This window comes from Ranitomeya imitator, chromosome 10 (genome assembly GCF_032444005.1).
Source record: "Ranitomeya imitator isolate aRanImi1 chromosome 10, aRanImi1.pri, whole genome shotgun sequence".
Taxonomy (NCBI): domain Eukaryota; kingdom Metazoa; phylum Chordata; class Amphibia; order Anura; family Dendrobatidae; genus Ranitomeya; species Ranitomeya imitator.
In genome coordinates, this window is record NC_091291.1 from 43,563,168 (window position 1) to 43,578,891 (window position 15,724).

General features: G+C 46.4%; 1 protein-coding gene across 1 annotated transcript; it reads right to left on the minus strand.

Moving 5' to 3' along the window:
- Positions 1–5,708: 5,708 nt before the first annotated feature.
- Positions 5,709–15,078, minus strand: GRWD1 (glutamate rich WD repeat containing 1). The gene is made up of 7 exons (XM_069740695.1): positions 14,782–15,078; positions 13,850–13,967; positions 11,265–11,430; positions 9,491–9,704; positions 9,241–9,383; positions 7,918–8,115; positions 5,709–6,288 (listed from the first exon to the last, which is right to left on the minus strand). The coding sequence occupies exons 1-7, from the start codon at positions 15,050–15,052 to the stop codon at positions 5,971–5,973; spliced, it is 1,428 nt and encodes a 475-aa protein (XP_069596796.1). The 5' UTR covers positions 15,053–15,078; the 3' UTR covers positions 5,709–5,970.
- Between the last annotated feature and the right edge of the window lie 646 nt (positions 15,079–15,724).

Sequence of the window (15,724 nt, forward strand, 5' to 3'; positions counted from 1 at the left end):
ATATAGAAATGTGACAGTTCTAACCTCAAGATGCTCAAAACCACATTCAGTAAGTTTATTAACCCTACAGGTGCTGCACAGGCACTTAAGCAATGTGGAAGGACAACATGAAAATGTAACTTTTTCCCCACAAAAACATTTCTTTAGCGTCAATTTTTTTTTTGTTATTTTCACAAGGGTGGCAGGAGAAACTGGACAATTTGTTGTGCAATTTCTCCTGGGTATGCAGATACGCCATGTGTGGTGGTAAACTCCTGTTTGGGCGCATAGCACGGCTTGGAAGAAAAGGAGCACCGTTAGTCTTTCGGAGTGCAAAATTGGCTGGAATCTCTCAAAGACACCATGTCATGTTTGCAGAGCCCCTGATGTGCAGAAACAGTGGAAACGCCCAATAAGTGACGACACTTTGGGAGCTATACCTTTAGAGGAATTTATCTAGAGGTGTAGTTTGCATTTATAATAACTCTTAGCCTAATGTTACACAATTCTGTGAATCGCCTGAGTAAATGAAAGTTACCATTTATTCCACTAAAATGTTGCTTTGGCACTAAGCCCTTAATTTTCAAAAGGACTAGGAGGAGAAAAAAAAAAAAAAGGGGTGCAATTTGTTGCGCAAACACACCCCAGTACACCAACACCCACCATACGTGGTTGAAAACTACGTTTCAGGCACAGTACAAAGCTCATAAGGAAAGCAGCGCCACATTGTACTGCAGATTTTGCCATTATGGTTTACAGGTACCATGTCAAAATGGCAGAGCCCCTGAGGTGGCAAAACAGCAGAACGCCCCATAATTTACCCCATTTTACAAACTACACCTCAATGAATTCATCTAGGGATGCAGTGACCATATTGACAACACGGCTGTGTCACAGAACATACCATTTTTATTACAAAAATTTTGCTTTAGCCCCAGATTTTACATTTTCACATGTTGAAATCGATAAAAAAAGGGCACCAAAATTTGTTAATTTCTGCTGAATGTGGAAATTCATGAATCTGTACAGTACTGCTTAGCTATCTGAAGACTCGGGAGCGACTGAGCGCTATTTGCCTCCTGGTACGCAGAATTTTTTTAAGAATAGTTTACAGAATCCATATACAAAACCCCTAAGTGCTAGAAGAACAGAATTCCTCAGCAAGTGACCCCATTTTGGAAATTACACCCCTCTGGGAATTTATTTACAGATGTAGTGGCAATTTTGACTCCAGAAACAAGGAGCGGTGGATGTTGCCGAGTGAAAAGTGCAAATCTGATGTTGTACTGACCTGTACGTTGTAGTGACCGGCTCATACTTCTAAAGACACACACTTGTAAATTAAAAGGGACTCTGTCAGGTTGTTTTTACATCCATACTAATAGTATCCTGAAATAGGGCTTGGGCAGCCCCTTTCAGGATATGTAACTTTTTGCTGTAAGCCCTAGAAAACGTATAGTTTCGATCCTCGGGGGAGCAATACGGCAGTCTGACTGATTCACTGACAGATGCAGAGGGGTGGGTGGGATTATGGGCGAGGGAAGGGGTGAATATTCATTTGACGTTTAAACATGCTTCATGAGCTGGCGCACAATACATTTTCTGGGGCTTACAGCAACACAACAGGGCAACGTACAGCAATAAAAACTACATATCCTGAAAAGGCTGCCCAAGCTCTATTTCAGGATACTATTTGTAGGACATGCAAAAATGACCTGACAGATACCCTTTAGGGAACAGAAATGCCAAACATGTGGATCCTAAATGTTGCTGAAGTACATTGTGGGGCTCAGCAAGAATCAGGTGACAAGTGCTCTATAAATTGTACGTACACCTTAATTCGTTAAGGGGGATAATGGACGCAACGCCATTCTTTCATTTGTTTTCCCTCACAAAAACAAAAAAGTACACTTTAAAGGTGTTGTTCAGGTTTAATCACAAAAGTCTGCAGTCACCATGTATGAATTATCCAGTGTCCGTGGCAAGACAGAGGATTCTCTGGTTCCAATACATTTCGACTAGACGTTCGTGGCCTCGCTCAATTGACCAGTACTGAACAAGGTGGTGCACGTCTAGTCGAATTGTGGCTGGGAATATGCATATCACAAACTTGATAATGCCTGTAAAGTATTCTGGAATTAAAGGTGCTATATCAGCAAGTAAAAAAAATAATAAAAAAAAAATACTTGCAGTCTCATGCTCGCTCCTGGCCCAGAAAATCCTTAGTCACACAGAGCAACTGCAGACTTGTGAAAAACCTGGACAACTCTTTCAAGCCCTAACTATGGACTCATAATAACATTACACACACACACATGTATGTGTATAATAAATATTATATATATATATATATATATATATACACACACACATACATATACATACACACTAGACGGTGGCCCGATTCTAACGTATCGGGTATTCTAGAACATGTAGGTAGTATATAGCACAGTGACATAGTATATAACACAACCGACATAGTATATAACAGAGCCATGTAGTATGTAACACAGCGTACGTAGTATATAACATAGCCACGTAGTGTATTGCAAAGCTATGTAGTGTATTGCACAGGCATGTAGAATATTAGTCAGCAGGGCCGGCTCCAGGTTTTTGAGGGCCCCGGGCGAAAGTCTCAGTGGGCCCCCCCTTTAACACATACCACGATTCATGATTGCATATAAACACAGCCATGTAGTATATAACAGCCCAAGTACTATATAGCACAGCCACGTAGCATATAACAGCCCACGTAGTATATAGCACAGCCCATATAGTATATAACACAGCCACATAGTATATAACACGGCCCACATAGGTTATAGAACAGCCAGGGCAGCACGGTGGCTCAGTGGATAGCACAGCAGCCTTGCAGCGCTGGAGTCTTGGGTTCAAATCCCACCAAGGACAACATCTGCAAAGAGTTTGTATGTTCTCTCCGTGTTTGTGTGGGTTTCCTCCGGGTACTCTGGTTTCCTCCCACATTCCAAAGACATATGGATAGGGAATTTAGATTGTGAGCCCCAACGGGGACAGTGATGATAATGTGTGCAAACTGTAAAACGCTGCAGAATATGTTAGCGCTATATAAAAATAAAGATTATTTATTATTTATCTAGTATATAGCACAGCTCACGTAGTATATAATACTTGTAGATTGTGAGCCCTCGCGGGCAGGGTCCTCACTCCTCCTGTACCATTTATGACTTGTATTGTTTAAGATCATTGTACTTGTTTTTATTATGTATACCCCTCCTCACATGTAAAGCGCCATGGAATAAATGGCACTATAACAATAAATAATAATACGGCCCACGTAGTTTATAGTACAGCCATCTAGTATATAGCACAGCCCACGTCTTATATAGAACAGCCATGTAGTATATAGAGACACTTGTCCCATATAGTGCTGCACAAATGTTACTGCCCCATAAGATGCTCAATACAGACACTTGCCCCATTTGCTGTTGCTGCGAGAAAAAAAAAAAAATAAAAAAAATAAAAAATCACATAATCACCTCTCCGTTGCTCAGGCCCCCGGCACTTTCAATATTCACCTCTCCTCGTTCCAGCCGCCGCTCCATCTTCTTCAGCGTCTTCTGCACTGACGCTCAGGCAGAGGGCGCGCACTAACCACGTCACCGTGCCCCCTGACCTCAGCGTCACTGCAGAAGACGGAGTGGCGGCTGGAACGAGGTGCGGGTGAATATCGCGCAGCGCTCCCCATTATACTCACCTGCTCCTGGCGCGGTGCAGTCCCTGCTTCCCGGCGCCGGCAGCTTCTTCCTGTATTGAGCGGTCACAGTTACCGCTCATTACAGTAATGAATATGCGGCTCCACCCTTATGGGAGGTGGAGCCGCATATTCATTACTGTAATGAGCGGTACCATGTGACCGCTCAGTACAGGAAGAAGCTGGGGAGCCGGGGATCTGCAGGGACCACGCCAGCCGCATGTGAGTATAGTTAGACAGCCCCCGGCCACTCCCCCTTCCCTGCCGAGTCAGCTTCGTGATGTGCCGCTAGCTGAGGGCCCCTGGGGGAGCGGTGGTCCTAGGCACTGGTAGCTGCCTGCCCTTAACGCCGGCCTTGAATGGGCCCCCCTGTCTCGCCAGGGCCCCGGCACTTGCCCGGGTGCTGAAGCCGGCCCTGTTGGTCAGCCACATAGTATATAGCAGAGCCACAGTAGTATATAACATAGCCACGTCGTATATCGTAGTATATCGTAGTATATTGCACTGCCACGTAGTATATAACAGAGCCACATAGTATATTGCAGTCGACGTAGTATATAACAGAACCGACACAGCCACGTCGTATATAGCAGAGATGTAGTATATAACAGAGCCCACGCAGTATGTAACAGCCCACATAGAATATAGCAATTTGGGCACTATATGCATGGTTAAAAAAAAGACTTAAAATAAAAAATAAACATATACTCACCTTCCGAAGACCCCTTGAAGTCCTGGCACCTGTGTGCGGTGCACGCGGCAGATTCCGGTCCCAGGGTTGGTATGAGCGCAGGACCTGTGATGATGTCGTGGTCACATGACCGTGACGTCATGGCAGGTCCTTCTCGCATAGCATCCTTGGCACCGGAACCTGCCGCGTGCACTGCTGAGGAAAGCAGGCGACTTCGGAGGGTGAGAATAACCTTTTTTTTTTAGTTATTATTTGTAACATTAGATCGTTTTACCATTGATGCTGCATGCGCAGCATCAATAGTAAAAAGTTAGTCACACATGGTTAATAGCTGCGTTAACGGAGTGCATTACACCGTGGTCCGTTAACTCTGGCATTAACCCTGTGTGAGCGCTCAGTGGCCATTACGCTGCCAGACTACGGCTGTCGCTGATTGGTCGTGGGCGTTTTGCCACGACCAATCAGCGACTTGGATTTCCATGACAGAGGCTGCGACCAATGAATATCCGTGACAGACAGACGGAAGTGACCCTTAGACAATTATATAGTAGATGGTGGCCTGATTCTAAGGCACCGGGTATTCTAGAATATGCATAGTAGTATATTGCCCAGCCACGCAGTATATAACACAGCCCACGCAGTATATTGCACAGCCCACGCAGTATATAGCAATGTGGGCACAATATCCCTGTAAAAAAAAAAAAAAAAGAATTAAAATAAAAAAATAGTTATATACTCACCTTCCGGCAGCCCCCAGATCCAGCCCAGGCGTTCAGCGACACTCCGTTCCTTAGAATGCATTGCGGCAATAACACGTCATGAGATGACGCCATCATCTCGTGAGACCGCTACATCATCTCATTGCCGCAATGCATTCTTGGGACCGGAGAGTCGCGAGGAGCGGGAAAGGCGCCGGAAGGTGAGAATATAATGATTTTTTATTTTCTTATTTTTAACTTTAGATCTTTTTACTATTTATGCTGCATAGGCAGCATCAATAGTAAAAAGTTAGTCACACAGGGTTAATAGCAGCGTTAACAGACTGCTAAACCGCAATGGGGCACTGACTGGAGGGGAGTAGGGAAAGGCGAATTCGCGGCTGGACTGTGCCTGTCGCTGATTGGTCGCGGCCGGCCGCAACAAATCAGCGACGCGGGATTTCCGTGACAGACAGACGGAAGTGACCCTTAGTTGATTATATAGATAGGGTCATTAAGGTTTTCAGTGCTTTCTTCTAAATAGCATCATGTTCACAAAGAAATCTGCAATCACGCGTGTCAGACTGATCAAGAATGCTAGTTCATAGAAAAGAGACAAAGCAATATATTTTAAGGTCATATCTGATCCAAAAGACTTTATGAAAACACACAGTGTTTGTAAGCATCCATCAATGCAAGGCAGAAGACCGAAGGCAGACGCCTTCTTTATAGATAAATGTTGGGCACCTGGCCAAATCCCCATCTAGTTATAAGACTTCTATAAATACCACACTTATTGGTGAATTTTCAGTAAACAGATGTGAGATCAGTTGTACCCGGCCGTCGTGTCATTTACACCACTGATTGCTTCACACGCTGATGGTACGAAACACATTGAAACCAGACAAAGCTGTGCTGATGATGACCCCCGGGCACTGTGGATGCCAGTGTAACTCCTTAATGTCCTTTTCGCCTTGGTGAACAAACAGCAGCTGTGGTGGGATGGCTTGTAAAGTAGGGTCTTCTGCGTCACCCTCCTGATCCTGATCTCTCTCCACTGCAAGATCCCACTGAGTTATCTGATCATCAGCACCAGCAGCGGCAAACACCCCGCTGTCTGTAGGATGCCACTCAACAGAGGTGATCGGGGCCGTGTGCTGCTTAAACCGGGCCACACTCACTCCTTTCTGTGGGGGAAAAGAGAAAAACAGCAGCTTGAGTCCAAAAAAAGTCATATTATAAAAATATTGTAAGATTTTTGTTTCATAAATTGAACCTAACAGATTAAAAAAGGTTGTATTAAGTGTAAAAACAAGCACATTTGCAGTGAACCCTTATTAAAAATCATCTTTTCTTAAGAAAGGCGATATTTTTAATCGTATAGTGTACAGCTCGTTTCCTGCAGTCTCAGGGTGGCCGGTTACTTAGGTAAGATGCATAAGCCACTGGTACTGCTTTGAAGCTATGCAGATCAGGCCACTTTCAGTTCTTCTGCGCTTTCCCCATGCTGCAGAGGTAACGTTACCTCTGCAAGCAGCCTCAGAGCACAGTCTGGAGCAGCAGTGGTACCAAACAGCTAGTCCCAACTTTCACAAGAGCACCAACTCCGGCTACAGAGAAGCTGCTGAAGGGAAGCCATTGCTCCTCTAATCAGTGACGCCAAGCCATCTCGAAGAATTACAGTATATTCGAATGCCTTGCCCATCACATAAAGACAAGGGGGTCACAATAATAAGACCCAGTACTCACTATGACGTGTGCTAGTTGAAAATATATTGCATCTTGAAAAACTTAGCATATGGCTGCTTTTTTTTTCCCTTTCAGCAAAGTGGACACAAACACTTGCAGGCATGTAAAACAATGCATCACTGCTCTGCCGATGTAGATCGCACGCGCCACTGAGCGCAAGCGACTGGCTACAACATGAAGTCTACGTGACGTCACGGCTGCAGCAGAAAGTCAGGGACCGGGATGGCGGTGGATGCTCTGGGCTGGAACAGGGAAGGGCAAGTAATCTCTGCCTTTGTTATTGTACATGCCTGCAAGCGTTTTGGGTCCACTTTGTTCAGAGCAGAAAACCCCTTTTAACATACTTCATAGGCGCCTATTGACCATACCAAAGTCAAAATAATGTGTATGGCAGGTATGAACAGATGCCAAAGCAGCCATCCAGACTGTGGCAACTGTTGAAAGATCATATATGTGCGATCCTGAGTGCAAACACAGAGTCCATTCATCCTTAGTCATTTAGAATGCAAGCAAAAGAAGTAGTGATTATAGCTCCATAGAAATCCATTGTTCTATGGAGATTTGTCTCATTACTATCTGTATTATGCTCCCATGCCATCACATGCACAGGAACTATAGAGGCGCAGAGAGGCAGGAAAGAAGGAAATCGGCCCTTAGAAAAGGGGGGATTAGGGAGAATTCACATTGCATTTACGCCAGGAAAGCTCCCGGTGTATGCGCCCCAAACACAAACATTTCCCCAAAGGATGTCAGGACTGTCCTGCCAAGACCATATATTTCAGAGGATGTTATTTCTTGCTGTATAGAATAGTGTAGCCAATTAATCTTCAATGCAGAATCATTCAGAAAAAGAAAAAAAGTAGAATATGATATATATATATATATATTTTTCATTTTTAACATGGAGTCTATGGCTGATGTGTTTCACTGTAGGCCTATACTGTGGGAACCATCAGAGGCACCTACAGGAGCTTCTCCTATAAAGTGTGAGCAATGAGAAGACAGCATTCACTACTTATACACGTATGCACGATGTAATAACCAAATGCCTACTGCCAGACACTGACCTGAAACTGGCGCAAATCCCAAATCTTGAGGACACCATCATCTCCTCCGCTGACGATAAAAGGCTCATGCTGGTTCCAGCTGATCACGTTGACGTCGCTCTCGTGGGCTGCGCTGGCCGTCAGCATGCACGCCTTGTTAGGAGCGGCTCTGATGTCCCAAATACGAATTGAAGCATCGACCGAGCAAGAGGCAAAAACCTGTTAAGTACATGATTAGGAAGTGAAAACATTCACCTGTGGTTGTCCATCATATTAGATTTCTTATATGCATCAATTAAGAAAAAAAGGTTAATTATTCTGGCAGGAAAACAGATTGAGACTCTCTCCCTATTTTAGGCTGATACTTTATCCAAGTAGGTGGCAGCAGGCGCCCCTTTACTAAAGTACAAGACACCACTGCTTTATTGTGGGTATTTCAAGGAAGACTAGCTCAACGTTAAAGGAGTTGTCTGCTACTTATAAATACTTCAAAATGTTCTTGTGGCGATTCTACAAACCTCACCTAACGGACCCCCATCACTCTTCCATGGTTTTACCAGTGTGCCCTGGCGGTCACTTGACTTCCTACACCATTGGAGTGTCAGGTGATTGGCTAGGAGACCATGTCTTCAGGCCAAGATGCTGACTGACCGCAGTGGTCACCTGACTTCAATTCTTCCTTCTACAAGAGAAGGTCAGGAGACCGGTAAAGCACACTGGCGGCAGTACAGAGGAGCGTCAAGGATTGGTAGGTTTCTTTCTTTTTTTTAGTTCAGCAATGGCATGGGTTCATTTTATATTGTTTATAAATTGTGGAGAACCCCTTTAAATCCAGATAAACCCCATGAGATGTCTCAATGTGAGGTTAGTCACTAAGCAGAGCTCAGTGTGACGATCTAAAGCAGTGTTCCCAAGTCCGGTCCTCAAGAGCCACCAACAGGTCATGTTTTCAGGATTTCCTTAGTATTGCCCAGGTGATGGAATTATTGCCTGTGCAGGTGATGCAATAATCACCTGTGCAATACTAAGGAAATCCTGAAAACATGACCTGTTGGTGGCTTGAGGACCGGACTTGGGGAACACTGATCTAAAAGGATGGAGGAAAGTATTCTTCCCTTCATATCAGAAGTCTCGCAGGCCTAAGACGTTGAGCGATATACTGCATCATCTACTGCTCGTCGTGCTACCACAGTTGAGCGATCATAAACATTACTTTTTTGTACACATTTTTGAGAAATGAGATGCAATAATCGGAATACAATTCATTACAATATTAAATATCTACAGTTATAAGATCATATTAACAAGTCAGACACAGAGCAGTAAGTATGGATGTCTATTTACCGTGGCTTCGGTTGGTGACCACTGCAGATCCTCCACAGACTTCGTGTGGCCGGTGAAAGGCCTTTGGTCGACATGCCAGGACCCTCCTTCTCTAGGATTCCACAAATGAATGTTCTTGTTACAATCACCAGTAATCAATCGGCCTGGAGAAGAAAAGCACAAGAAGTGTCAAAACAGCAAAACTCCATGTTTGGTTACTGTAACGGATACTTCAGGTCAGGGCCCATTTCTACGTACGTCCATCTCTCACCTGCTATCTTTGGAGACCAGTCCATGGCAAATCCCTCAGTCATATGACCAGAGAAAGAAAAGACGGGTTTAATCTTTGTTTGCTCTTCTTTTAGGAATGCCGCCAACATCTGTGAGTCAGACACTGCCGCCAGTTGCTTTTGGAGATCATAGATTTCGACTTGACCTTTTTCTGACCAAACAGCGGCAACTGGCGTATCCATAAGTGTAGAGACCTGGAAACATATGAAAAGTGCTGGCGTCATAACCAGATCGAAGTTCTGTGCAGTAGTGCGAATTGTCTGACTGGTGCCACAGTGTGAACAATGTTATGCGCTCTCCTAAAAATAATCTTTCAGTAAGTAACGGGAAAAAGTAAAATCTGTAGAATACAAAGGATCCATCACGATCTTACAATTTGGGAAACGTCAAGCAGACCATTCCAGAATTCCAAAACCTGGAATAAAATCGAAATGAGCAAATACCTTGCGGTAAGCAAATCGTAACAGTTTGAGTAAACTTAGTTCACAATACTTTGATCAAAAAAAGTAAACCCATCCCACCGCGACAAGGTGCACCCAGTCAGGATGGTCCCATCTCTAGAATTAAACCACAATAGTCGGGGAAGAGCATACAACACAGGCCTGATTATATTGCTTTCCCAGGCAGGTGCAAAACAGACTAAATGCACAGCCCAAAAAGGGATAGCCATGCCCCTGTATGTGTAAAGTGCAAAAAAAAAAAAAAAAAAAACGGAAAAGCAAAGAAATGAGCCAGAACACACATTGGTACAAGTACAATGTGTGGGTGCACATTCACAAACATACCCTAGGATAAAAAACAAAATAAGCTTTCCATGGGCAGGAGTGAGGCATCGGTTCTGCTCTGCCCCATGTACTGAGCTGGGCTGGCAGAGAGAGGTTTAATACTAGGGATAGGGACCATCCTCGTTGGGTACACCTTGTCGCGGTGGGATGGTTTTTAAACTTTTTTTTTTTTTTTTTTTTAGATCAAAATAGTGTCAAAGTCCCCCATTTAAGCTTATACTCCCCTCCCGTGCTGCGGCATTCCCACGGTGTCGGCACTTTGTCTCCCAGGCTGTTCTGACACATGGTGCCCAATCAGCACTGGCGTCACTGTCCCCACAGGAGCTGAGTATAGGCTTTATTATTTTATCGGGGCCAAACATTTTGATCAAGAAAAGGTTGTATTAGTAGTGGACAATCTCTTTAATGGCCAGTGTCAATGTGAGCCTACATAATGTACTTGTATAACATGTGCCCCATCTCATTTCCTATGGTTTTATTCCAGAAATCCAGTGGCAATATCACAACTAGTGTAACTCAGTATTTGAGTGCTTTTTGTGTCTGCGGTGTTGGTATCTTTTTTTTGTATGTTAAGTTTTAAATAAAACTACGGTACTTTTCCTGACTTCCTGCTTGCTCAGTAACCTGGTATTGACAGTCATATGTAGATTACATGCTTCTTGTTTTACCGCAGTTCATCTACGAAAATGCAATAAAAATATATAGGCTTTTTTTTTGTCATTAAAGTCTATGGGGAAAACCTGCAAATACAAAATGATTTTACTGCAAAAGAAAGTGACATGTTGAAATTGGATTTGTAGACGCTCCGTAATACACTGCATTCCAGCACAAAAAATATGCAATGGGAAAAGCCGCACCAAATCCTCGTTGTAGGAACTTGGCCCGAAGGAGTGAAAATCTAACAAAGCCATAAAAAGGTTAGAGAGATGATCCATTCAAATAAATGTGTGTGAAAAGAATTAAATGTACCCGAATTCTGTTAATCCCTCCATAGTGTGGAACCATAGCCAACTCTAACTGCGGCTTCCGTTCTTCTTCCTCCTCCTCGTCATCTTCACTTTCGCTGCCTTCAGAATCGGACTCGCTCTTCTCCTTGCTGGTCCGGTGCAAGTTGTGCATCTTCATCACTAGCATCCTGAATAACACAGAAGAGCGCAGGAGTAACTTATTACTTTGGAGCAATCCCTCTAGTTATCACGGCCTCTACACGTCCAACTGTCTCCAGTACATGTGGTTTTTACAGGGAATTTTTCATATAGAGGTAATGATTATAAAGGTTATGTTATACGTGCGGGTCTCAGATAGGGAAGTTAGAAAGCACCAATCTGGGGCTGCAATGAAAAGAACGATGGAGTGGTGCTTTAACCCCTTTATGACCTATGACGTACCTCTACGGGGCTGTCATTGCCGAACTGCTATGAGCGCAGCCCTGTGGCCAACAATTAGAGCAAATGATCATTTCTGCCACACATAGCAGGGCTGAAGGCCTGGTATGTGTAGCACAAGTGATCAGAAAATCCCAGCTTCAAGTCTTTTAAGAAGACTACTGAAGTAAAAAAAAATTATATATATATATATATATATATATATATATATATATATATATATATAGTAGAAAAGTTCAAATCACCCCCTTTCAAAATAAAAAAACAACACATATTTGGTGTTGCTGCCTATCAAAATATAAAAAGAATGAATCTGATCTGTAAACTTCTTCTCACGGTGAATTCAGTGTTGCACCGTAAAGACTTTTTCTCACGGTGCTAGCAGTGATCTCACTGAGGTCCCCGCAGTTCAGCCCGGCTGGGAAAGCCGCCTCAGTGACTGTAGGTAACCTCAATGATGTCACTGCAGGTAACTGACGCTGCGCTCGCAGCAGCTCATTCCCCAGTGGTTCTCAGCCCGGACGGTCACATCTTGGCTCCATCCAGGTTGAAAACGGTTTATCCCCAGTCATGGATTATGGCGTGGGACAGAACGACAGACATGTGAGGGATATTGTTTTATTTTTGTTTTATTACAGGTGACATGGGCTTCAGTGGAATTAGGTGAGCATAACATTTTTTTTTTATGAAAAAAAAAAAAGTGTGTCTATTTTAAATATAAGACTTTATTCTGGCTGTGTCTTTATTTACCACATAACTATAGGATTAGTAATGGATAGGTGTCTTATAGACGCCTCTCCATTACTAAGCCGTGGGCTTGATGTCATCTGACAACACAAAGGTGACATAAACCCCACTTGCAACCGCTACTGGACAAGTGGGAATAACAGGGCAAAGCACCAGAATTGGTGCATCCAAATAAATGTGCCTTTTCTGGGCAGCTACTATTTTTAGGCTGGGGGGAGGGGGGCCAATATCCATGGCCACTTACCAGCCTGAGAATAGCAGCCCCAGCTGTCTGCTTTTTGTCAGAAAAATGGGGGGGGGGGGGGGGGACACCGTGCAAGTTTTTTTTTTCCATTTAAAGCGCAGTTACCAGCTGATTAATACTCCCATCAGCTCTCACAGATATTAGCGCAGCAGGCATAGGCTGATGGGAGTAAGGGTATGTGTCCACGTGCAGTAAACGCTGCGTGTCTGACGCTGCATAGAGCCGCAGCGTCAGACACGCAGCGTCCAGATGTTACAGCATAGTGTAGGGGATTTAAAGGGACAGTGTCACCTGAATTTGGAGGGAACAATCTTCAGCCATGGAGGCGGGGTTTTTGGGTGTTTGATTCACCCTTTCCTTACCCGCTGGCTGCAATATTGGATTGAAGTTCATTCTCTGTCCTCCGTAGTACATGCCTGCACAAGGCAATATTGCAGCCAGCATGCAGCCAGCGGGTAAGGAAAGGGTGAATCAAACACCCAAAAACCCTGCCTCCATGGCTGAAGATTGTTCCCTCCAAATTCAGGTGACAGTGTCCCTTTAATGAAATCCCGTCTCCACCATGCGTGGTAACACGCACGCGGCGGTCCTGCGACTCCGGACATGCTGCGCGTCTTTTCAGATCTCAGCATGTCCGTATATCTTGCGGCGACGCTGCGTCGCCGCAAGATATAGCACAGGGCCCTATGCGATGATGCCGGCTGTGTGCTGTGAACACATCCGGCATCATCGCGTCCCAGAAGGGGGCGGGTCTTAGCGCAGAGCGGCAAAGCCGCTCCGACGATACCGCCGGCCATCCTGATCGTGGACACGCAGCCTAATAGTCCCATCAAACGACCCCAGTGACTGGAGGTTAATTTTATACCACTGGTCCCAGCTGAGAGGCCGTGCTGTCATCTGACATTGTGAGAATAGCAGTGCTCTGAACGGTGGTATTCATCTTACTGCTTATCGGAGCCGCCGGAGCTTCTTGCGCTGTCAGGTGCATGACAGTGCAAGAAACACCAGGTGTTGGGGAAGGGGTGGCGAACCAAAACAGTAACACAGCTTCCTGATGAAGTCCATGTTCGGGGTCCGAACAGTAGGTGTTCAGTACGGACCCCGAACTTTACTGTTCGACCATCTCTAACCGTCACCAATCACAGCCCAGCTCTTATGCCTGAGAAGCCGCGTCCTACCTGTTGGCTTGCGCGCTGTCAGCCTGAGTCCCGGCACAGAGGAACAGAGACATCGGGTAATCTGCGCGATCGGCCCCCAGACTGTCCGGGATGACATCGAAGCTCAGACATGGCGACCCTGGAGGACAAAACACAGCATTGAAGCACGGGCAGCGTCACCACCAAATCTGCGCCCCCCGCCTGCGCCCCCAGCAGGCAGACACCCCCCCCCAGCAGGCAGACACCCCCGCTCCTGCCTGCGCCCCCCCCCCCAGCAGGCAGACACCCCCGCTCCTGCCTGCGCCCCCCCCCCAGCAGGCAGACACCCCCGCTCCTGCCTGCGCCCCTCCCAGCAGGCAGACACCCCCGCTCCTGCCTGCGCCCCCCCCCCAGCAGGCAGACACCCCCGCTCCTGCCTGCGCCCCTCCCAGCAGGCAGACACCCCCGCTCCTGCCTGCGCCCCCCCCCCCCCCCAACAGGCAGACACCCCCGCTCCTGCCTGCGCCCCTCCCAGCAGGCAGACACCCCCGCTCCTGCCTGCGCGCCCCCCCCCCAGCAGGCAGACACCCCCGCTCCTGCCTGCGTCCCCCCCCAGCAGGCAGACACCCCCGCTCCTGCCTGCGCGCCCCCCCCAGCAGGCAGACACCCCCGCTCCTGCCTGCGTCCCCCCCCCAGCAGGCAGACACCCCCGCTCCTGCATGCGCGCCCCCCCCCAGCAGGCAGACACCCCCGCTCCTGCCTGCGCCCCTCCCAGCAGGCAGACACCCCCGCTCCTGCCTGCGCCCCCCCCCCAGCAGGCAGACACCCCCGCTCCTGCCTGCGCCCCCCCCCCAGCAGGCAGACACCCCCGCCCTCCTGTGCCCCCCAGCAGGCCGACCCCCGCCCTCCTGCATGCGCCCCCAGCAGGCCGACCCCCGCCCTCCTGCATGCGCCCCCAGCAGGCCGACCCTCACCTGTCTGCGCCTGGTGGTACAGCACATAGGCGTCCAGCTCCATCACCAGCTCCTCTCCCTCGTGCAGGGGCTCCACTCCCGGCAGGTACACTCTCTGAGGACTGTCGTCTTTCTTCTCCTCCCCCTCGTTTTCCTCCATTATATCGTCGTCGTCGTCGTCGTCGTCGTCGTCATCATTATCCTCCTCATCTTCCTCCTCACTCTCCGTCCCTTCCATATCTTCATCTTCTTCATCAGCGACTCTCCACGTGGGTTCTCCCTTGTCGGCCATGTTGGATTAGGTAGTACGTCACTTCCGGTGGCTTCAGTTACGTACTTTCTTCAGACGCTTTTTTTTAAAAACAAACTTTATCGACAACAATAATAAAGCATAAACGCACTGTGTATGTACGATTTTCTTTTAGAAAACGGGCACATTAGTATCAGTGACCCTAGTGACTAATGTGACCATTCCTCTGATTACAGCGGTATAACTGTGCCTATTGCCTCACAACAAACCCCTAATAAGCTAAATACACTCTATTGCTTTCTGTTATCAGCCACCACAGGCTGAGGAATGGCTGTCTATAGTGATTTCCTGTGAATTAATGACATAAAGTCCTTGCCCCTGATCACTACGCTCTCATCAGTTATAAAGACCCCTGGATAATGTTAACTCCTATGCCTGGAAATTTATTCATAATTAATAAATAGTTTATAATTGTTCATTTAAAAAAACAGTATAAATAACAATTCTGGTTATGTAGCTGCAGTATTCGGCTTAATCACAAGGGCGGCGCTGTTCGCACTACATGGTTCTTGTCAAAAGGGTGTCCGCACAGAACGCGTTTTATAGGCGAGTCTGCTCCGAAACCGCCTGGTAGTGGATGTGGCTGAGGGAAAATTACACACCAGACCTCCCAACGTTAGAAGACCAGAAAGAGGGACAGATGTTTTGGCGTCT

What these genes read in the sequence shown, in the direction of transcription:
- GRWD1 (XM_069740695.1), bottom strand. Translation starts at nt 15,052, where the DNA reads ATGGCCGACAAGGGAGAACCCACGTGGAGAGTCGCTGATGAAGAAGAT. An exon ending in CTGGTCTCCAAAGATAGCAG is followed by an intron (nt 9,384 to 9,490) that starts GTGAGAGATGGA and finishes TTTCTTCTCCAG; the next exon opens with GCCGATTGATTACTGGTGAT. An exon ending in GGGATTTGCGCCAGTTTCAG is followed by an intron (nt 6,289 to 7,917) that starts GTCAGTGTCTGG and finishes TTTCCCCCACAG; the next exon opens with AAAGGAGTGAGTGTGGCCCG.